Source organism: Clupea harengus, chromosome 18 (genome assembly GCF_900700415.2).
Source record: "Clupea harengus chromosome 18, Ch_v2.0.2, whole genome shotgun sequence".
Classification (NCBI taxonomy): Eukaryota; Metazoa; Chordata; class Actinopteri; order Clupeiformes; family Clupeidae; genus Clupea; species Clupea harengus.
Window position 1 is genome coordinate 10,616,558 of NC_045169.1, and position 25,000 is coordinate 10,641,557.

Sequence of the window (25,000 nt, forward strand, 5' to 3'; positions counted from 1 at the left end):
AACATCTCTAACTGGTGTTCAACAAAAGGTAAACTGCTGGTTCTAAACAAACCACAGTAAAAAATTCCCTTTCATGTTTCCATGTATGCATGCTTTTACCAGTATTACACACCAATTTCTCCATTATAAATATATATATATATATATGTGTGTGTGTGTGTGTGTGTGTTATATATATAACACACACACAAAGTTAACACACACACACACACAAATGCACAATAGAAAACGACACACACATGCATGCACACACACACACACACACACACACACACACACACACACACAGCTCCGTTTAGCAGGGCAGTCTTGAGATGGGGTGACTTACTGTGGTGTCCTTCCACCTGGTGATGAAGCTGTTCTCCTTCTCCATTTGCTTGACCTGCTCCTCATTGACCTGCGCACACATATGCAAACACAAACACGCAGGGGTAAACAGGGCAGAACATGGGCAATCGTGCCCAATCGGGCATCTGACAGCTGCTAGAGTAGGGGTCAGAGAGCCTGTGACCTCCTCTCTCACACAAACCACATCAACATCAGTGACATTCACCGCAAAACAGAGTGTATGTGGACAGGAAAGGATAGATGAGCAAGAAAGAAAGAAAATAAAGGAAAAGAGAGTATAGTGCAGTGTGGTGTGATATGAAGATAATATAGCAAGTTTGTTTGTTGTATTTACCATCTAAATCTATTTATGTCTTCTTTTACTTTTTTTTGGCTATGTGATTGATGGAGAGAGAGGGAGAGAGAGGGGGGGGGAGAAAGAGAGTGAGAGAAAGAGAGAGCGGGAGAAAAAGAGAGAGTGAGAGAGAAAGAGAGAGAGCGGGAGAGCAAGAGAGAGAGAGAGAGAGAGCGGGAGAGAAAGGGAGAGAGTAGGAGTAAGAGAAACAAAAGGGAGACAGAGAGTTGTTGTTTTGTCGTTGTATGGGCTATGTGTGAACTTCATGCAAATGCTGTTTTGTTGTTGCAGCCAAAATGTCCTTGCCAAAAAATTATGTTTGCAATTAAGAGTGAGAGAGGGTGTAAAGGAGAGATAGATACACACAGAGAGGGACACAGAGAAAGAGAGAGAGACAGATGGACAGATAGAAAGAGAGAGAAAAGAATCAAAAACTTGCATAGTGCATTGCATATTGTTGTATGATAACGAACACATTTTGCATGGCCTCTTTCCCTCCATTTCTCACTATCCCTCTCTTTTTCTCCATCTTTCACTATCCCTCTCTTTTTCTCCATCTCTCACTATCCCTCTCTTTTTTCCATCTCTCACCATCCCTCTCTTTTTCTCCTCGCTCTCCTCTGCCCGACGCCTGATGGTGCCACTTTGTCACGCTAATGCCGCAGTCGCTAACTGATTAGCGGCTGAATGCTCGCCTCGTGCCTCGCTGCCGTGGCGATCCAGGCAAACAAACGACAGACGTGCCAAGCACCAAATCCCATTAGGGGTGCATTGTGCACCCCTCCCCCTCCCCTCATCCACTCCCCCCAAAAAAAATAAGAAAAAAAAGAATACTCCCATGCAGATCACATTCTCCACCTCGTCCCCCTCCTCTCCCCTACCCCCCAACTGCCTCCTATACCCACAATTATGCCGAATTGTGAATCGAGCCAATTTAGTTTGAGGCGTCACACCCGCAATAATAATGATAACACACAAAAAAGGGCTCCGCTGAGTGAGCTCCACGCCTGCTGAAGAGGCAGGTTTCCAGGTGCTGCGACAACAACACTGGGTGCAAAAAACAACTGCTCGCAGACTAAAGTTTTCTAAGCGCTCCTCCATTTAGAGAGGCTACCTCTGGTCGTTTTTTATTTTTTTGTTTGTTTTGTTTTGTTTTATCGTACACAGAGGAAAAAAATCAATTTTGGGTGTCATTAGAATGTCTATCAACAGTCCTGTCATGCAAACATTCCACTGTTTGTACTAATGGAAAGGCACATCAACGTCACCGTAATGGTAAAAGCAATGAAATAATCGTCTCTCAATAATGAAGCTGTATTGTATAACGAGCTGTCCTGGTTTAATTTACATTTATATACAAATGGCACCATGGAATCCCTGATCTGTCTACAGTCCATTCACATTTACTCATTAGCCAGACGCTTTTAACCAAACTGACTTACAAGTGAGGAACAACACTCAAGCTTCAGTACAGTAGGAGACCTTGGAGTGAACACTAAGTACTAAATCTATTCAATAAGACAAAGTGCAGGTAAAGAAGAGCACAGTAAGTGTGAGTTAGGCATGTTAGGGTGTTAGGTGTTAAGAAAGATGGTGCTCTCAGAAAAAAGATGAGTCTTCAAGAGAATCTTGACGATAGAGATGGACGCCCCTGCTCTGATGGCACTTTGATAGGTGTACTACATTACACCACTCTGATAACTAACCTGTCCTTTTGTCCTGACTGATTTGAAAGGTTCCTGGGCTAAATACAAATATATTTCTGTTCTACGGGGAACCCCCTAAAGGAAGCCACCAAGAGTTCTAAAGAGGTGCCACTAATCAAATACTCCCTTTGGGCCCCAATAGCTCCGTTAGATCTTCCCAAAGGTTCCTAGTAGAGCTTCCAAACAGTTCTTTGTAAGGTTCACTGTATGCTGTTCCATGCAGACAGACCAAATAACCCTTAAATGAACCCTTAAAGGCGTCACTATCTCTTCATGTTCCTGTAAGTCAACTGGCAGAGCAACTCGTAGAGCAAAGTACTAGCCACACCAAAATCATGGATTTGATACCCAGGGAGCACACATAACAAAATATACACTGTACTAAAAGTCCTTTTGTATAAAATGTCTTCTAAATGAATAAATGTATAATAATAATTGTTTTCTAAAGGTCCAGTTATCAATCTGATGAGAGGCCAGTGTGCTGATAACAGCTTGTGTTCTGCTGGCGTGGTATTTAATAGTATTTCATTTATTATAAAATATACACTTGTACTGTATGCAATCAAATGTGTTCCTGTGTGTGTTACGCACGGCGAAGAGCTGCACATAGTTGCTGATGAGGTCCTGCACCACGCGGCCCTCCTGCTCCCGATGGCCCTCCGTCTGGAACAGGCATGAGGAGAGGACGCACGCTAGATGCTCAGAGCTCATCTGGTTCATGTGGGAGCAGCTCTGGATCCTGGGAGACACATACATACACACACACACAGAAACACATTGACACACACGAATAAATACGGGGAGACAAATGCATCCAGAGACACAGAGACACACACATTTGACCACCCACACACACACACACACACACACACACACACAGAGAAAACAGACAGAAACACGCACACACACACATACACCCACAAATGCTAATGCAACCCCCATCCCAACTCACCACCATCACCACACAAACAAACATACAAAACCTAAAACAAATACAATGGCAGACAAGAACACAATCTTCTCTAAACAAGAATGCAACCTCTCTCTCTAATACACACACACACACAAATGTTATGAAACGCAAGACTCAAGGAGGCAAACAAAATGAAATAAACAATTCAAAATAAAAATAAAAATAAAACTGCAATCAAAGCATCAGCACAACAGAGGGGAGATGTTAGGCTCACATCCAAATGTACCAAATGGGCCAATTAAGTCTTCTCCAAACAATCAGAGTCATTAGCATGGCATTCTCAAACAATCACAGTCATTAGCAGCACATTCTCTTCTCTCTCAGGCATCTGCTGGGGACTGCGGGCGAAGCACAGGCGATGCAAGACACACACACACACACACACACACACACACACACACAGACTCAGCTTGGCTAGAAGGCGTGGTGGCGTGACGAGTACTTCAGCTCCATAAACACACTTTGGAGATGTGCGTCTGAATGTGTGTGTACGCAAGCCAGCATGCATGTTCATGTAAGCATTTTTTATGGTAAATACATAAGCATACAAAAGCGTATGAATGGGTTAATGAATGTATTAAAGGTATGAATGTTAAAGAATGCATGTGCATGTGTGTGTGTGTATGTGTGTGTGTGCGCATGCGTGTGTGTGTGTGTGTGTGTGTACCTGTAGAGGTGCTGCAGCAGGGCTTCCAATGTGGAGCGGTTGATCTGAGGAAGACTTTGGATAAAGGTGGAGTACTTCTGCACACGATTCCACTCGTCCTCATCGTCTGCACACACACACACACACACACAGATTGGACAGACAGTGAAGAATGGCAGTAAATAAGTGGGAGAGAGAGAGATTGGGAGTGTGATCGGGAAATGGCCGTGGGGAATGCTCCCCATTAAAACTGCTATTGAGTGTACAAAGAGCATGTAGACCCCCCCCCCCCCTTACCCAGGGCGGACACCCAGTAGGGGTAGAGCTCTTTGGCCAGCAGCGCGTCCTCACTCTGGGCCAGGAAGGCCTTGAGGGTGTCAGTGACGTCCTCCAGCTGGTGGTCCTGGGCACGGAGCTTCACATTGCGGGCATCTCGCCTGAAATCCTCCAGCAGCTGGGCCACCCGCGCCACATCGCCACTCTTCTGGTAGATGCCCTCGTGACATAGGCCTGTCAGTTGGCACAAGAGGAGAGAATGGAATTCCATAATTCATAAGGAAGATGAGCGATAGATGAGGTGTGAGTGTGTACTGCTGAATATGTAAAGGACATTTAATCAGAGTCACCTGAGACACAACTTCCATGCATTAGCCCTGATGACTAATATTATGAGTGGGCTGACAATGAAAAAGCTTTGGTGTTGGCTTTGTTGAGTGGTGTTCCAATGAACCACACATGCTTTATCAGAAAACACATGGTAAAGTGTAAACTCCATGTGTACTAAGGGAAAGTGTGAGATCATTTGAGAATGTGTTAGCACTAGCGTAGCATGAATAGCGTAACACTAACTACAGACATAACACTCCAACTGCTGTTCGGATTAATCTGCTATGTAAAACAAACAAATAGACAAACTAAACTACAACTGACTGGAAAGAATTGTATCTTTAACTTTTTACTGCCTCTGTACCTTCATTCAAAGACTTCATACTAGTGCATAATTTACTGCATTGCTATTAACGTCTCATTGCTCCTGTAATCAAAGACCTGGGGATGTTCTATAAACATTTAATACAATAAAATGAAATAGGCAGCAACATCATGAAGGGGAGGGGAAGGGGGGGGGGGCAGGGGGGCCGTCTCACCGTACTGCGTGATGAAAGCGATACAGCTGTCCACCACGATGGGAATGTCGTTCTTGCTGAGCTGTTGGTTGCCTAGCGCCCGGCCGTCTGTGCCCGCAGCCTGCTGAATGGCCGAGTGCCAGAGAGTGAAGTCCAGACGGGTGTGGCCATGGATGTACACCGTCCTGTGGAGTCACCAGGCAGATGGAGATATAACACACACACATATCAAACACACACACACACACACACACACACATGCACACACACATACCAAACACACACACACACACACACACACACACACACACATTAAATCACAGATATAGAGGTACACACATGCAGACCAGGCACTTTCTACGAAGCTATATTCTTAATTATTCAACCTTTGTTATTGGTGAAAATTTGTATGTAAAATAAGTTTGACTAAAATGACGTAATGATGTTTTTGCCAGACTAGATTGACTGGAAAATCTGATCATTAAAAAAAATATATTAAAATGTTAACAGATTTAATTGACTAAAACTATGGTTAAATACTTAATAATTTTCTTTTGACTAAGATAATAATCAAATGCCCAGAACTTGACATGGATGAAGTTGACAAAATATGATCAAACGAGGACATTTTACACAGGCCTAAATAAAAACAGCTGGCAAAGTAAACCCCATTCATCAAGAGAAGCTTTAGCTCTCTATGCTTTCTCATGTCTAGTCTTGTTTGTCTCATGTCTCCCTTACATCTCCACACACACACACACACACACACACACACACACACAAACACACACACAACACAGACTGAGTCATCACCTTCCACCCTCCACCATCAGCAGCACCTGGATTCTTTCTTCACCTTCAACATGTGTAGACACCGCTGAAAGAGACAGGAGGAACAGACAGGCAATTGAATGTGATCACTGCTTTGTGTGACTGTGTTTGCATGTATGTGTGTGTTTGTATGTGTGTATGTGTGTGTGTTTGTATGTGTGCCAAAACGTTTTTTCACTCCATGTTGGAATGACGTCAAAAGAAAATGACTGACAATGTTGAACACAACACAACAGCTGTTTCACTAAGGAGCCTCTGAAAAGAGTTCAGACAGAGAGAAGTACATGATAACTCTGAGGGCTGTTTCGTCTGCAAAGTAATACAGACAATGGAATAATTTGTTTGTCTTGGTAACAAACTTGACCTGAACTGCAATATATTGAACTGAAAGATAAAGAGAGAAAGAGACACATGTACACACAAAGAGAGAGAGAGAGAGAGAGAAAGAGACAGAGGGTGAGAAAAATGAGGAAACAGGAAAGAGAAATATTGTTGTTCATGTTGTTCATAGTCTGCATGAGTACATGTTTGTAGGGCTGCTCAGCACTCTTGAGGTGTGTGTGTGTGTGTTTGTGTGGCGGGCAGGCAGAGCACAGCAGGTGTGGTCAGTTAGCGCTAGCGAACGTTAACAGCGGCACACCTCATATGAGTCTCACACACGTCTCATCCACATGTCCACAGTCTCTCCAAACCTGAAAAACTCTCACTCACGCCAGTGCCCCCTTCCCTCTCTCGTCTCCCACGCTGACGCCCATCATTCCCCCTTCCATGTCAGGTCAAAAGAGGAGTAACTAGTGAGCCGAGGATAGGAGACGATTGTGTACCTCATTCTCTCATTAAACACGACCTCCATATATTATTGTTGTGGGCTTCATTCTCAGTCTCATGAGACCTTCCAGGAATAATCTAAGCAATTCAAAATCCTGACCACTGGCGAGTTTTACTTTCAACAGCCAACCAGCCTCTGCCTCATTCCCCCAAGAGCAGCTCAAAATCCACTTAAAACCCCTTAAGGCCATTCCAGAACACTCAAATATAATAACAAGCTCATGGGCTGAACCACCTCTGTGAGAGACAACCCAAGACCAGAGAGAAACAGAAAATCAAGTGTCCCTTGTCAACAATTTCCCACTTATTGATGCAGTTGCTTCTTACGAAACTGGCTTTAAGGTTATGTACCAATCTCATCAGCTTACTGAGTATATGAGGCGGACCGCAATGCAGGCATTTCACCACTTTCTACTAGCTTGTGGCAAACTTCTTAATAAAATACCTGGCACTTGATCAAGTAAGAAATATGTACCAATTTCACGCTTTGACTTAATATCGAAGGGGGTGTGGGTGTGTGTGTGTGTGTGTGGGCGGGGGGGGGTGTTGCTGTCTGAACACCATGCGTTTCCTAATTGCTGTAACAGTACAGAAGGAAAGTTTCAAGGGCAAGGAGAGGCAGGGACTTGTGAACAGCAGTGGCAGCCTCCATCACTGAACCAACACAACAGCCAACTCCTAGCACACCCGAGTGTTGTTGTTGTTGACTTGGCGAGATGCTATTAAAGTGGGCGCAGCCACATGCAAACACGGCTGCTATCAATGTTTGAGCAAACAAATACAGAACAAAAGTGCTACTTTGGTGCATTAAAAACAAAGGGAAGTTTATGACTTTGTTTGGGGGAGTTGAAGGGAGTTCCACAGCTAGGTCTACTGTGCTCCACTGAAGGTGGATTTGGGTCTTGTCGAATGAAGAATGAAGTGGACTTTTTAAACTGAGAACTGTTCTCTGGAGACAAGCACAAGTCACATAGGCACACATAACAGCAGACGGAGAAAACGTTTTTTTCTGTGTTTTGTGAGACAAATGCTAAACGCCCCCCCCCCCCCCCAATCCCCCCCCCCCCCCCCCCCACACCTCACACCACCACCACCGAAATGTTTCAACGACAAAAAATTCAGTGGCACATTTCTAAGAACAAACAGATGGAAACTGAGTTTCGAGCTTAAACATAGTTAAAGCAATGAATCAAAGTGATTTGTCTGTTGAATGTGTACATAAAAAAGAAGTAGTAGCAATTGGACAGGACAAAGTAAACATTCAAAAGAATAATTAATAGTGTTCAAATGAGCAAGGTAAATTCAACAGGTGATGCAATCTCAGATTCTCCTCAGCAGTATAATTTCAGCACCACCAACCAGATGGACTGTTCCAGCACCACGGACAGCAATTGACCCCACTCTTGGTGTACAGACATGCACAGTTAAAAGCTTTCCTGCAGCAAGCTTTTAGCTTAAAAAAAAGAAAAGAGACTCAGAAGTGATCAGCTCACCGTGCAAAAAGGGACATGTTCCGCTGACAACATCCATTTAAGGGACTCAAAAATCTGTGCAGAGGACTGATAAAGCTACAATAACAGGCCCATTACACACAGCGTGAGAGAACAATGGGGGCGTCTTTCGGGAGCGCGTGTGCGGTTATTTGTAACGAATGCACGGCAGATTCAAAAATTACAGTTTACTTTATCACCAATCAAAAGCCAATCTCTTTCAGCTAGTGCCTGATGGGAGTTCGGGCCGGTCAGGTCTGTCACGCACAGACAGGTCTTTCATAGTTGAACCGAGTGACATCCTCTTCTCCTCTCTTCTTCCTTTCTTCACGAACACCGTTGTCTATCTCGTTATTTTCGTGCTTTTATACGGTCCTAATTTGTGTGGCATTCACAAATAATCACTTGCTTTCTCTCTCTATCTCTCTCTCTCTCTCTTTCTCTCTCTTTCTCTCTATTAAGCACTTTTTCAGTGACTCCATGACAGTTGGCACCCATTCATTTATTCTGTGTGGTAAGTTATTTTGCAATACACACATGCCCAGATGCACACACACATACACGTATCACTTGTAATATATACAGACACCACTGCACGCGGTATAGTCAGCTAGTCCACATACCAACGAAATGTCGATCCACCAGCAAATGGTGGCTGACTTTGAAAGGATTACACACACACACATACACACACAAATGTGCACATATACTTACACACTTATCCTTGTTGCCCCTATAATAAAGCCTGACTGTGGATCACACCCTTCTAGCATGGGTGAGGAATTCAGACATGCACACACACACACACACACACACACACACACACACACACACACACACACACACACACAGAGTGCAAACTCACACTCTGTCCTGTCCCCTCCATGTCAACACACAGCACAGCGGCCCAAACAGGATTAACACCTATGTATATTACAGGGGCAAGCCCATTCAGTTCCGTTTAGGCCCAGAGTCATTCACACACACACACACACACACACACACACACACACACACACACACACACACACACATAAAGAGCGAAATACGCACATACAACTCACAAACAGACAGAAGCGTGTAAACAGATGTCATTAGGCAACGAGGTGACAGGTCTGTAAAAGTCAGAGGCCGGTCTGAATTAGATTAGGAGGGGAGTGGGGACCCTAAACGGATTTCTGTGCCGCGAGAAAGAGAAGGCGAGGGCGGTGACATCGATCACCGTCATAAACCTGGCCCGGAGGCGCCGACGTCTGCGTGAAGCTCGGCAGCCAGCCTTGGTGTGAGCCTTCCCAAAGCATACCCAGAATCTTTTCCTCAGGAAACGCGTAAATCGCACTTCAGAAATCTTGGTCTTTGGAAACAATTTTTTTGGCAATTCTTGAGAAGAACTTTAAGAAAGTGTGAGTATAAATGTAGACTTCGTGTGTCAACACGGGTGTGTGTGTGTGCATGTGCGTGGGTGCGTGCGTGCGTGTGCGTCGGTGTGTGTGTGTGTGTGCTTGCATGTGTGTGTGTGTGTGTGTGCATGTGTGTGTGCACGTGTGCGTGTGTGTGTGTGTGTGTGTGTGTGTGTGTGTGCATGTGTGCGTGCGTGTGCCAGTGTGTGTGTGTGTGTGCTTACTGATCTCCTGCAGGCGTTTCAGCTGCAGCACCCCCTCCTCTGCCTGCCCCTCCGGAGAGCAGAAGTACAAATCCGACCCCTCCAGGGCGAACCAGCCCACCCGCCAGTGGTAAAGGTCATGACCTTCCTTATAGTACAGCTGGCCAATCAGCTCGCAGTCCCGCATCAGGATGGATTCCGCCTCAGCTGGCAAGAAACACTATGGGGAGAGGGGGGAGAGAGAAATAAATGGAGAGAAAGAGGAAAGAGAGACAGAGAGACTGTGATAAGGTTGATACAAACTACACATACCACTTCAATCAAACTTCCATTCTTCTCTCCAGTCTTTTTTTTTCTACTTTCAAAACTTTTTTCCTCCGTATCAGAAGTCTCCCTCAGGGTGCCACACTGCCTAGTATCACAATGTCAAAATAAAAGCATACCCTACACATGCATCAAAGGCCTGTATAAGGCACTGTAATGCCCTTCAGGCCAGACAACATGAGCTCTCACGGCTAATCCATCTTTGAATATCAGTCCCAGCTAAGTGACCTTCCCTCCTCCTTCTCCTTCTCTCTCTCTCTCTCTCTCTCTCTCTCTCTCTCTTTCACTTCCCCTGTATTTTCCATTTCTCTGCCTCCTGAGTGATAAGTGTTTTTGCCTTTCACGATGAGAAAAGTATGGGGGTGTCCTGAACCTTGCCCCCCCCCCCACCCCCACCCCAACTCCCTGACAGGAGGACAAATACGCCTCCTGCTGCTCTGTCTGTCATCCCGCTAGCCTATGCTAGTTTAGCGCTAGGGATTAATGGATAGGTAGATTACATGGGATGGAATTGAGACATGCAATTTAAGGCCCATTACAAGACCCTGTCCTGACAAGGGCAGAGAGTCTATGCAAGGGCGGGTGTGTTTGTGTATTTGTGTCTGTCTGTGTGTGTGTGTGTGTGTGTGTATGTGTGTGTGTGTGTGTGTGTGTGTATGTGTGTGTGTGTGTGTGTGTGTGTGTGTATGTGTGTATGACAGAGCAAGAGCGTGTGTATGTAGCTGACTGATTGTGCACATGTATGGTTCAAGTATAAAATACAACAAAGCTTTTAGTCTTAGCTTTTGCACATATGTACACAAATGAATATATATCTGTGTATATAAGAATGCGTCCATATAGTGTGTGTATACTATTAAATGTAAGAAATGCACATACAAGAATTTAAATGCCTTCACATTTGTTTGGAGTATGTGTTTGTATGTATGTGTTTGAGTGTATGTGTTTGTATGTATGGGTTTGTTTGTGTGTGTCACTCACCTTAGAGACAGCCCGGGCCCAGTCCCTATGCGTCTCTGCAGTTTCAGCTCCAAACACCAGCACTTTCTCAGTTAGCAGGTACATTTCAAATGTAAACACCGCCCTAGGGAATGATGGAATAGCAATGGGGGGGTGGGGTTCAGACCTCCAACTCAGCAGTGATTGAAACAATACAGAGAAAAAAAACCCAACCGTGTGGCTTTTGTCAGAATGTCGCTGAACCAAACACACACATTTGCAACTACGGCAGAATGTATACCTGGAGGGAAGCAAAACACACACTAGCACACCTCATTGAACACACACACAGGTACCTAAAAGGTGTGAAAATGGGATAGTTTCCTAGAGGAAGTGTAGCGTGTGCGCGTGTGTGTGTGTGTGTGTGTGTGTGTGTGTGTGTGTGTGTGTGTGTGTGTGTGTGTGTGTGTGTGTATGTGTGTGTGTGTGTGTGTGTCTGTGTTTCCCAGTGGGGAAAGATGGCTATTAATCTCTGTGTCTTTTCCCCTCACACAGGAAAACACAGCGAGAGAGAGGTGAAGGAGTCACCCGCCTAATGCTGTGTGAGTGAGTGTGTGTGTGTGTGTGTGTGTGTGTGTGTGTATGTGTCTGGGTTTGCATGTGACCTGTCAGTGTGCGTGTGTGTTTTTGCGTTGAGCACTTTTGTCAGTGTTTGTGTGTGTGTGTGTGTGTGTGTGTGTGTGTGTGTGTGTGTGTGTGTGTGTGTTTGTGTGTGGCTGTGTGTGTGTGTTATGCAGAAGGGAAGATGGTGAGATGAATCGGCATTTCAAGCGGAACAGCAAGGCGTTGGTTCGCAGCAGGGCAGCAGAAGGAGAGGATTGTGGGATAGCTTGCCAGAGGTGGGGGGGGTGGGGGGGTTTGAGGAGGGAGGATGGATGCTGGTGGGTGGCACAAGACGGAGGAGGGGGCACCGGTGTTTGCGTGACCTCCGACCTGTCGACAGGTGCATGAGTGCTTGTTAGAGAACCTCCCCATGGAGATAAAAAGACGGAAAGAATGAAAGAAAGAAAGAAAGAAAGAAAGAAAGAGAGAGAAAGAGAGAGTGAGAGAGACATAAACATGGAGGAAGGACGGGGGGCAGAGCAAGGCCACCTGGGAGAGAAGATGCAGAGGAAAAGGAAGAAAGATGAAAGTGTGGAGAGAAAGGGAGATAGAGAAGATGAGAAAAAAGACAAGAGGGATGATTCCAACTCACCATGTGTGGAAACAGAAGGAACTGAGAGAAGAGGAGACTAATGGAGACATGAGACATACTAGCTGAAGATGGGAGAGCTCTCACCACGCACACGCACACACACACACACATATTGTTTGCTGGCTGAACAGCCTTAGAATGGGGAGAGACTATTGAAGAAGGCCTATACTGATTCAGTGTTGTGCGAATGTTGACTGTGCACCATTTGAATGTTGTATGAATCCTGCGTTGACATGGCAGGTTCTGATCGTTGCGTTAATGTTGTCTGAGCGTTATAGTGATGTTAGACTGGGGGCGACAGTGGTACAGGAGGTAGAGAAGTAGTTTAGTAATCAGAAGGTTGGTAGTTCGATTCCCTGTCGAAGCGTCCTTGAGCAAGACACTGAACCCCTAATTGCTCCTGATGTGCAGTGTGCCATCAGTGTAAAATGTAAAAATGTAAAATGTGTATACATTGTAAGTCGCACATACAGTATGTAAGTCGCTTTGGATAAAAGCGTCTGCTAAATGACTAAATGTAAATGTTAGACATACCCGGCTCCAGTCATGGTCTCGTGGCGGTTGACTGCCAGGTTGGTCATCTCGCTTATTTCCACCCTGCCTGTCGCCATGGCAATCTTCTCGCTTTCATAGTAACTGAGGAAGCCACCCTCCAGCGTGCACCAGCGCCGGACCATGTCTGCAGCATTTGCAACACACACAGACACAGAGAGAGAGAGAGACACATACAGCTGTTAAGGCATACATATGTGTCTTGCACACAACAAACATGTCTTAAAAGTGAGCTTACATTCAAGGATGGCATACAGTGGGTGTGTGTGGGGTTTTTTCAGTCCAAATGTGCCTTTTTAATACATAAACGTGCTTAAACAACTAAATAAAGACACGATATACAACAGATTTACATCCATCAACCAAATTACCATCACCATCACAACCAACCAAACATCAATCAATCTCTGGCAACTCTGTGTGTGTGTGTGTGTGTGTGTGTGTGTGTGTGTGTGTGTGTGTGTGTGTGTGCGACTAAATAGCCCATGCTTACACACAAATCACAAAGTGATTTAAGGACAACAAATGAGGTGGAGGTGACAACGAGAGAGAGAGAGAGAGAGTTAGAGATAGAGAGAGATAGAGAGAAGGGATCGTTCAGCTCTGTTTCATGACTGCACGTCTCAGGGATTTACATACTTACCAAGCTAGGGGTTCGGACACACACACACACACACACACCCACCCACACACACACTTTTCTCAGGATTTCAAGGCCCGGCGGCCATCTGCCTTTAGTGACGAGCCACAAAAACACCGCTTCCCCATTTGAGTCCCATTCCATTCCAGTCGGCACGTGCGTATGCTCATTCTGCACACGCAGCATAGCAACAGCTAACGCTACATTTAGACAGAAGTGCTTTTTAATGACAGAACAGGGTGGTGTCTTTTACAGAGAGAAAGAGCAAGAGAGAGAGAGAGAGAGAGAGAGAGAGAGAGAGAGAGAGAGAGATAGAGAGAGAGTATGATATTAAGGCAAGAAAGTTTTTGAAGTTTCGTTTTTGTCATCTCTTTTTTTTGCTTTTGTTTGTTTGTTTTGTTTGTTTGGTTGTTTTCCCCTCTATTGGCTCCTAACTTCGGTGACAACATGCAAGTCCGCTGTAGGCTCCTTAATTAATGGCAAATGGCTTTCACGCTCAGGTCCTCTGCTAACTAACAGGAAACAGCTGACAGGGATGGCATTTCAACAGTGCCATGCCCAAAACAAAAGGCATGCACACACACACACACACACACACACACACACACACACACACACACACAAACAAATCTATGGTATATCCGTCCCCTGAGAGAGGCCCAGTGCTCTGCTTTCTGTTCCAATGCCATTCTCTCTCTCTCTTTCTCTCTCTCTCTTTCTTTCCCTCCCTCTCTCTCTCGTGCTCTCTATCTCTCTCTCCCTGTCTCTATATCTCTGATTCAGTAACTTCTTCTAGACAGCTGGTATTTAGCACAACTCTGCATTCAGTCTCAGTGACTTGGCATAACAATGGCGCAGCCCCCTTACTATCCAGTGATATTTATCACACACAGACGCCATATGACCCCAAGTCTGTGACAGCGTGTCCACAGAAATGTCGCTGTCATTCTCATCCCTGGTGAAGAAACTTCCGGTAACATTACCCCCCCTCCCCAACACACTTGCTGTGTATTAATTCAGTTTATCCATTCAGCATCCCTCGAGGCAGTAGATGTCTTCTATGTCGCCCTTCTGAAGGTCACTAAAATTCCATTGCTTTTGAGCGCACACGTGAAGTGATCTAACTCAGGACGGAGGTCGCCGAGGTTGACAGCAATCACGGAGAACAAACCGGCTTGATATTCGCCAGGCCTGCATTAGCACAACATTAACCCGCATTAGTACACGACCTTTCCGCGCGAATTCATATTACTTCATTACAAGCGTCACACGGTCTGTTTATTTTTCTTTTTCTTTCCTATGGAGACCAACCTTTGTAAGGTCACATGTCCAAACTCGGGAGATGACAATGTCTCTGACAACCAATTAGCTGCTACTGAGTAGCACCAAGGCAATTAGCCAACAAACACCTTCGCTACGTTGCGTAGGCTAGTGTCATCTCTCTGATTAACTTGTTTTTCTGAGGCTCTGTTTTTCATAATATAATAATTTAACCCTCGCATTTTGCTTGATTTCCACTCAAATCGTTTGAGGTCTGTCTTCCTGCAGTTCTTTTCTTCCCCTTTCTTTTTCCTTTTGCCAGTTATGGCCCCCTGGAGCAAGGACTGTTCTAATGACAGCTATGAGATGTGGCTTAACACAAGATGAACTTCATAGCCTCGACACACGAAGCTCATTCTGCCGAGTCACAGGCGAGTGATTCGCGCCGTGCTGCGCGCGTGCCATCCTGCAGGGGGATTCTGGGACTGTAATCACCCCCGACGAGCTGTCCAGACAGGCCCAGACAGAGAAAAAAAAAATGGAATGAGGGAGGAAACGACATAGAGGCCCAGTCAAAAGAATCATCCCATTACCACCGCAGCAAACCCACCAGTGAACAATGACGGAGAGAATGAGAGAGAGAGAAGGAGAGGGAGAGCGAGAGTGGGGAGTGAGAAAGATAGAGAGAGAGAGGGAGAGAGGGCCTTTCCCAATTGCCCCTCTTGCTTCTTTCTTATTCTCAGTGTGCCCAAAGGCCAGAGCAAACGATCGGTGGAAAGCAATGATCTCCACCTCACAAGTGTTCAGACATTTTTAACGAGTGTGTGAGGGAGAAAATGGTCTTCGAGTGAGACTGAAGACTCACACACATCAGCACTGTACACTGCTCCTGAACCCCTATTTGAATATGCACACCATGCATGAAGAGTGTTTCATCATCAGGCCTTGCTTTCAGTGAGAAGCCTGGGCACAAGTGTGTGTGTGTGTGTGTGTGTGTGTGTGTGTGTGTGTGTGTGTGTGTGTGTGTGTATGTGTGTGTGTATGTGTGTTTATGTATGGAGGTATGTCAGTATGTCATCTGGAGTATTTTCAAATGTTGTCTTAAAAAGACCCCAAAGACAAGACCTCAGCATGTTGCATTTTTGCCTGGAAACCATCAAGTGTTTTATCCCAGTGATGCGCCGTGTAACGTCAGAGGGAAATGGCTGCAGGGTTTCGAGCCTCCCGTTAACAGTGAGAGTGTCAAGAAGCAGAACTTTCCATTTTTATCCTGAGTGGTAGCTCAATCAGAAATTCCATTCACCATCTCACTCTCTCTATCAATCTTCTCCCCCTCTCTGTCTCTCTCTTTGTCTCTGTCCGTCTTTCTCTGCGTTGCTTTCTCTTCCAGGAAGAAGACTGATGAATGATTTATTAAGGGACAGATGTGTCTGAGACCAGCTGTTCTGTACCCCACAGTAACAATGAGGATGAATCACTATCCTCACGTCTTGCTCAAAGCAAGAAAGAAAGAAAAATCCTTTATTTGACACCACTTCAAACATCACCCGTTGGAAACCAACTTTCCAGACTCTCCAAAAGAGCTTCTTTAACACCACTCCTTTTCAAATGAAGCCACATTTCCAGAACGCTAGAAGTATTAGTATAGTTTGTAACTACCTGGATTTTGAGGAGATATTGAGAAAGGGGTGTAGAAAGAGATTAAAAGATAAAGAAATAAATGAATGAATGCATGAATGAACGAATGAATGAAAGGATGAATGAATAAATGGGATTAAGAGAGAGGAGGGAAAGAGAAATAAAGAGAAGTAGACTGGGAGAAAGGGGTGTAGAAGGAGATTAAAAGATAAAGAGAGGGAGACGTAGAAATCCTTCCTCTACTAGTCCAATTAACACACCTCTCACGTGTACAGTTGGGCAGAACCCAAACGCAGACTCTTTATTAATAAACCTGGTCGTAATGTTCTCAAGATTACATCATCCATTATCATCATAACAATGTACAGTACAATATAACCCAAAATGCAAGATGGCGTCCACAACTCAGCTGGAACGGCTATGGCAGAAGGGCTTAAGTTTCCATCTCAGAGCCATATGCCAAAAACCCTCTAATCATCCACTGTGCTGTAGTCCAAGGGGCCTAATCAGAATGCATTCACTGTACATGAAAGAGTTCAAGTTGAAACAATAGGACAATAGGTCAATAGGTGATGCACTGCTGAGGGCTCCTGTTTTGTTTTGATGGGAGGGAGATGTTCCTCAGTGGCAGCCACTCTTTTGAAAGTGTTTGGATGACAGGTCCAGGTGCACTGCTAGTTCAACATCCTCAGACTGCACACTTTACCTGGGCAGGCCTTTCCATCAAAAGACCGGGGGAGCGGGGTACGGATTATTTAAAAAGGAGACTAAAGATCCTCACAACCGGGAGTGTTTGCCTGATTAAAAAAGACACACTTGTAACTCAAGTAGCTGGCACAGACTCAGTTGGTGGCCTTACATAGTCTGTGAGTATTGAGTTAGTAGACACTTAAACTTTGATTAGATGAGAAGGGTACACCCTGCGTGTCTCTGACCTTCTGTACTGACATAATGTGCTTGTGTGTGTGTGTGTGTGTGTGTGTGTGTGTGTGTGTCCAAAGGAAAGCGAGAATTCTTTCTTGACAGCGTTAGGGAAAGAGGAGCGCTCATGGGTAAAGGATCGACTAATCAGAAATTAGAGGTGTAGTTTACCTGCTGTCAGTCATGGCTCCACCTGGAAAAGAGCTCATGGAAAATGTGCATATACACACCCAGGCTTGCACACACACACAAACACACACACACACACACACACACACTCACACACACACACACCCCATCACACAAACATATGCATGCGCACATATACAAAGGTGTGCACGCACGTGTGCACACACACACACTCCATCACACAAACATATGCATGTGCACATACACACATGTGCGCACGCACGTGCACACACACACACACACACACACACACACACACACACACACACACACACACACACACACACACACACACACACAAACACTACCTCACACAGATGCTTTTGCTTTTGACCTGCTCTTTTTCATGATAATGTACCATACAGAGGCATGGCTGAAAGGACTGATCTGTTGGTTACTTTCATTTAAGAGCTTTCCTATTTGCAATGAGAGATCACTGAGAGGACAAAAACATTCAAATATCTGTTAAAAAAAACAGATTCAGCTGCCCCATTGTATTTTGCCTGAGTTGGAGTACTGTCTCTCTCCCTATCTCTCTCTCTCTCTCTCTGTCTCTCTATCCTAATCTCCTTTCTCTCTCTCTCCATCCCATTCCTCTCTTTCTCTTTATCTCTCTCCTTTCCCTCTCTTCTCTGCCCCATTCCTCTATATATATATATATCTCTCTCTCTACAGCAGAGGACAAGAACCCAGCTACAGCAAAGAACTCAGGAAGAACTTACCTGCCAGACAGAGCCAAGTGTGCTTTTAATAAACTGCAGGGCAACATGGGAATGAATTATTGAAGTCCGAGTTCATCTACGGACTGTCTTAAGATCAGATGGCGAGGCTTGATCACGGACAGTGCTTACGCCCAAAATATCTCAATTTAAATCCCAATTTCACCCCTCCTTCACCTCTGCACCCACAGACACACACACACACACACACACACACAAACACACAATAAAGACAAACACACACAGACACACACACAAACAGACACACAGACACACACACACACACACACACACACACACACACACACACACACATTTAATCTCTGCATCTAAAGAGTTTCTCTTGCTTCATTGTGCTCAAAGTGCTCGACTGGAGCGAGGCCCCCTCCTGAATATTTCAGAGGCACACGCGGCCTCTTAAAGCACCATTAAAGGGGCGGCCAAACCAGCAAGGGCCTCTCCATTATGGATGAAATGACAAGGTGTTTATCAGCTGCTCCGCGTTACAATGCTTTTACCGGAGACCCCCGCCCCCGCCCCCTTTCATCCACATGAATGTCCTGATGCCCTACAAAAACAAATGACTGAGAGACTGAATGAATGAATGAATGAATGAATGAATGAATGAACGAGTGAATGAACGATTGAATAAATGAATGAATGAATGAATGAATGAAAGGGTGAATGAATGAATGGATGGATGAGTGAATGGATGAAAGGATGAATGAATGAATGGGATTAAGAGAGAGGAGGGAAAAAGAAAGAAAGATAAATAGACTGGGAGAGAGTGGGTGAGTATGAGTGAGAAGGAGGGAGAGAGAGAGAGACGGTTAATCTTGGAGGGATGATGCTGGCAGAATGCTCAGATGAAAGACTGGATTCAGGAGTCCTCTGAGAACAAACACAATGCCCTTCTTCTCTAGAACGGTGGGGAAGGTCAGTGGGCATTGTGTAAGGTTCTTAAACCCAGTGGACTGATGAACAGACGAACAGCCTTCAGGCTGTAATTAGAACTAGCTCTGATAATCACAGAGATGCATTCTCTTTCTGTATTGTCCCTCTCAGCCATGTACATCTGTGTGTTTGAGAGAGAGAGAAAGTGTGTGTGTGTGTGTGTGGCTGGCTGGGTGTGTGTGTGTGTGTGTGTGCGTGTGTGTGTGTGTGTGAGATGCCAACTTCCCTACAGCTATCCCTCCCTGTCTTTCTGCAGGCTGTTTCCTGCTTCCTGCATTAGCATGCTGTATAACATTATGGGTGTTCGAATACATGAATATATTACTGTTTCAAACCACAGGGAGCACTCGTTATCCAGCTGTTTATTGTCGAACACACACCCACACCTATACCCACTGGGAAGGAAAGGATAGAGGGGGGGTGAAGCAGATGTGAGTGCCTGGGAGAGAGTTTTAAAAGACCCCCTCCCTCCCTTCCCTCCCGCCATGGCCTCCAGAGAAGCTGGGGGATCCAGCTGCTCCCCTTGTCCCAGTGAGGCAGCAGGTACCTGGGTATGAACCCACCCTGTGCACCCCTCTCTGGGGACACATCCAGCACTGGCTCCCCTCCTCTCTCTGTGTCTCTCTCTAATTACCTGGCAGGCCCCCCTGAGCCACCCTCCAGATGTCGGATGGGAGGATGGAGGGACGGTGCGGGACTCACTGAGGGGCTACCGGGGGAGGGACGGAGCGACAATAGCGAACGACAAGAAGCGAGGGGGGAAAGAAACACACTGATTAAAAGTTTTGGAGCAACTCCCCAGAAGAGAAACAGGTGCTACCACTGTTCTTGCTGTGCGTGTGCGTGTGTGCGCGTGTGTGCGTGCATGCGTGCGTGTGTGTGTGTGTGTGTGTGTGTGTACGTACATGTGTATACATGTGTGTGTAAATACTGCTAGTTACAGAGCAATCTACAGAGGCAGGTGGGTGACTCAGCATTCAACCAAGCATAGTAAATCTGAAAATAACACAGCTGGACAGACAGACAGACAGACAGACAGACAGACAGACAGACAGACAGAATGACTGGCTGACTGATCAATTGATCGACTGATTGATTGACTAATTCATTGACTAATTCATTGACTGATGGAGGGATCTCTAACTGCTTTTGTCATCTCTTCAGAGCTAGATGGATGGATAGATAAATGAAAGCATGGATGGGTGGAGGGAGTCGGCCCAAGAGACTGTGTGAACAGAGGGACGAACAGACTCACCATCCCTGCCCAAGAGACTGTGTGAACAGAGGGACGAACAGACTCACCATCCCTGCCTCTCCTGTCCAGTGTGGCCTTGGAGGCGGTGGTGATGGAACAGTAGAGGAAGCCATCCATGAAGGAGGGAATGTCAGCCGGACAACTCCCCTCACACACCTGCTCCAGCTTCGGGAAGTCTGCCAGAAAGAGAGAAGAAGAAAATTAAGGAAATAAAAGAAAAAAAGAAAGAGAGAGACAGCAAGAGAGCGAGAGAGCGTGAAAGAGAGAGATAAGAGAATGTGCGAGAGAGATAGGTCGCTCTCTTCTTCCATTGAATATGTGAATGTGAATTATGAATAGTCATGTGTTGTTAAAACGAGTGAAAGGTTGAATGGGAGAACATTGCTGGCTGATTCTTGCACCCTTATCCCATTTTCTGGGTGTTTTTATGTCGGAGAGATGAGCTTAAGAAACGTTTTCTGCCCTTTCTTGCTCTATTCTAATCCTCATATCCACATTTACAATTTTCAGCACCATCCAGCTATTTACATATGTATGTATTCGTTTATGTCTTTAACATTTCTCTCTCACTCTCTTTCTCTTACTCATTCTCTCCCAAGGTTAGAGACAAGGTGATTCCCTCAAGTTTCACAGCAAAAGCTTAAAAACTTTGAGTGTGTGAAACCACTACCACACCAATCTACCTCCTTTGGCACTTCTTCAGCACTTTTTCTCGTTTTTTTTATTCCCTCCATCGCCCTGTCATCTTCCTCTTTCTTTAAGTTACCCTCTCCCTCAACCTTATCATTCTCAATTTCAATTAGCTGCAATGGTTGGGTTCAATTTGCTACAGGGTGCCTTGGATATACTTCCCTGATATTATATCGCCTACCTGAAACCCCACTCTCATCAGGAAAATGAAAATGACTTTAATCGAAATCCCTTTTAATTGACTTTCTCTCATCCCTCCATGAGAAAAGGTAAGAACGAAGGGGAGAGAGAAGGAGAGAGAGAGAGAGAGAGAGAGAGAGAGAGAGCGCGTGAGAGAGAGTGTATGAAAGACAGAAAAAAAGAAAGAAAGAAGAAAGGATTAGACCTCCTAATGAAATAGTAACTCTTGGAGTTCCAATTCCAATTTCTGTCAGGTTCCTGGCTCTTCAGTTAAGATTAAGATAATAAGTCCCGCCATGATAGCATCCACAGTTTACCCACACCACTGGCATTTCACAGAAAAGACAAGACCAGTTTACCCTCTCAGCCTTTTAGGATAGCTCATCCCTAGTATCATTAGGGCATTTGTGTACTGGTTTATGTTAACTGCAAAAACAAAACAAACAATCAACCCCTTTCCATCATTCAACTTCACCAGTACACAAGTAACTCAAACTCAGGACAGCTATGCAACTGTGGCAGCAAAACAATCAAAACTATTGAACCAACAGAACCAGACTGAACCTGAACCTGTAACCTAGACCTGCTGCTTGCACTAGCTCCCCCTGCAGGCCACACACTATTCCCACAATCAGTGGCCCTTCACGTAGACTACACAGGAATAGATGGGGAAGAGACAGGGACGAGGCCAGTCAGGAGTGTGCTGCCTGTGGTGGTGAGCGTTCATCTGATGTTGGAGATCCTCCCTGGGGTACTCATGGGTCGGACTTTACACATAACTTTGAAGCGGGGTTGTGCACTTAAATGCTAGGAGCCTTTTGCCAAAGATGGATACTCAGACCCTGATATTATTGTAATTTCAGAATCCTAGTTAAATAGCAATGTTTCAGACTACGATATAAGTCTTGATGGTTGTAGCGCGTTTGGAACAGACAGAGTTAAAAGGGGAGGTGGCATGGCTATTTATGCTAGAAACAATTTAAGTTCTCTGTAAATGTCTCCACATCTGTCCCAGGTCAGTTTGAGCTGTTAGCCATTAGCGTTAAACTGGCTTAGCATGGCTGTCCTCCGGTTATCGTGGGTGTATACTGTCCGCCCTCCTCTAGTTCCGATGCACTAAATAGTTTATCAGAGCTATTCATTTCTCTGATCAGTTCTGAAGCTGTCATTTTAGGAGATTTTAATCTACGTGGATTGGATGTCTCATGCTGCCAATGACTTGAAAGATATGTGCACTGAGTTAAATCCAAATGTCTACAAAACCTAATATGAAAGTTCCTCTCTGCTAGATCACATTATTACATGAACCGCTGTGTGTTCCGAATATATTTCAGTGATCACTGTCCAATGGACTGCACTGGAGATGGTCCAATCAGGACCTCAGTATGTCTGTTAGAGGTCTTTTACTGTGACGTGCAGGCATCTTCACATGATCTTTATGTCAGCGATCTGTCTTCTGTAGATTTAATCGCAAATGCTGAGCTGGCACTGCAATGCTTCCTGTCTGGTTTTTACTCCTCCTAGATGTAACCATTGGTTCACTCATGATTTAGGTGATGCTATTTAGCATGGGCACTGGGGGGATCCACAGGTAGTGATGTGGACTGGCAAACTTTCAGACGTCTAAGAAATGCATGTACTTTCAAAGTGAAAATGGCTAAACCTACCTACTATTTAAACAATCTGTCTGGCTGTGGTAAAAACTCAGCAAAATGATGGAACGTGATTAAATCTCTTAAAGGCATTACTTCATCTACCCTGCCTCCAGAGATTATTCTGGACTCTAAAGTTTTGAATAATAAAAAGGAGATTTGTAATGCTTTTAATTATCATTTTATCAAATCAGGCTCTCTTTTTGATCAACAGTGGTGTGGATGAGATACTAGAGGCTCAAGATAATGTCAGTATCACTATTTCTGAGGAATACGGGGGTCTTATAAGCAAGAAAAGTTTCTTCCTTCTCATTCAGACCAATTAACCATTTTGACGTTCTCCATGCTTTGTGTAATTCCAAGCGTATGAAAAGCTCTTTGGGCTCAGACCAGTTAGACCCCTATCTCTTAAAGCTTGCTGCCCCCATTGCTGAGCCTTTGAAACAATTTTTTTTATTTAACGCTCTTCTCTAGTTCAATTCAAAAACTCTGGAAATCAGCCTTAGTAACTCCTCTATATAAAGGAGGAGTCACAAATTATTTGAATAACTATAAACCTATCTCCAGACTCCCATGTCTAGCAAAGATGTTTCAATCCTTTGTAAATGAACAGCTTCGTACTTTCTTATCTGCAAATTATATTTTAAGTATCCTTTAAATGGTGTCAAGTCATGCTGTCAAAATTAACTTGATTAACTGATCAGCAGCAGCCTGAGTTTTGTTGTTATTTCTGTTTCCTTTGTGTTAATCCTACATTAATTCCGTGATCTTACATTTAAATATCCATTGTCACAAGCTTCTGTCGTGAGAAGAAAAAAGTGATTAATCGTGATTATTATTAGTTAATTAATCAATTAATTGAATCGATTGACAGCACTAGTTTCAAGACTACCTCTCTGGTTGAACACAGTGCGAAGATGCTACAGCATTGAAATCAGTGGTTTTAAGATAAAAAACTGGTGTGCCACAAGGCTCAGTTTTAGGCCCACTGTTGTTTACATTGTATACGAATGATATCTGTGCCTCAGTAGACAACACAGCAATAACAATGACTACAAAGTAACAATAACAGTAAATGATTTCTAAGCAGATCATACTATTCTTGCATATATGCTTAATCCTTAAAGGATCTCAGATTGGTTCTTATTGAGAAGAAAATGTGATAATTTCACCCAGAGTATTCATTCCCTGAATGGGGCTGAAATTGAGTGGGTTACAAATTACAAATATCTGGGCATTTGGCTAGATGATAATTTAAATGATGAAAAAAAGATAATTTAAAATACATCTGCTTGAGCTCACAAAGAAGGCAAGAATTTAAACTGAGTACACTGTACAGGATCAGGTAATGTTTCTCCCTAGAAAACAGAGTGACCCTCGTTCAGTCATCTATAAGGTCCATCTTAGACTATGGTGTTATTGTGTATATGCATGCACCCCCATCCACGCTGACATCACTGGAGGCGGTTTACCACAGTTCTCTACGGTTTATTACGAGGGGTGATTTTAGAACTAATCACTGTTAACTATACCAGGATATGGGATGGTCTTCTCTCAGTGATAGAAGGGAAGACACGGCCTCCTTTTTGTTTACAAGGCATTGCTAGGCAAGTTACCCTTCTACTTTACCTCTGTTTTTGTCATAAAACATGCAGACATGTTTTATTGTTGCTATATGTCCTTTTTAGCAGACTTGTTTATTTGTTTATTGTGACTTTGTTATTTGTTTGTTTTTGCTTTTTTGTCATTTTATCGTTATCCTTTTTCTGAATGTACGTCCATATGAATGTGAACTCAGGGCATTGCATGAAGTACATACTACACACACACCGACACATGTGCACACACATTCTGCATAGTATGCACTCAGGCCTTAGTGTTTGTATAGGTATATGTATATCTGCGTCTCTTTGTGTGTGTGTGTGTGTGTGTGTGTGTGTGTGTGTGTG

The 25,000-nt window shown here is 44.5% G+C and overlaps 1 protein-coding gene across 1 annotated transcript in view; it reads right to left on the reverse strand.

Moving 5' to 3' along the window:
* arap2 (ArfGAP with RhoGAP domain, ankyrin repeat and PH domain 2) overlaps positions 1–25,000 on the reverse strand; it is a 60,580-nt gene that overhangs the window by 20,111 nt on the left and 15,469 nt on the right. Inside the window, exons 8-17 of the mRNA XM_042710524.1 lie at positions 20,577–20,705; positions 12,936–13,080; positions 11,189–11,291; positions 9,905–10,103; positions 5,945–6,008; positions 5,153–5,316; positions 4,305–4,517; positions 4,029–4,134; positions 2,980–3,127; positions 329–397 (exon numbers count right to left, since the gene is read on the reverse strand). Coding sequence (XP_042566458.1) covers positions 329–397; positions 2,980–3,127; positions 4,029–4,134; positions 4,305–4,517; positions 5,153–5,316; positions 5,945–6,008; positions 9,905–10,103; positions 11,189–11,291; positions 12,936–13,080; positions 20,577–20,705 — 1,340 coding nt within the window. The remainder of the gene's footprint in view (positions 1–328; positions 398–2,979; positions 3,128–4,028; positions 4,135–4,304; positions 4,518–5,152; positions 5,317–5,944; positions 6,009–9,904; positions 10,104–11,188; positions 11,292–12,935; positions 13,081–20,576; positions 20,706–25,000) is intronic.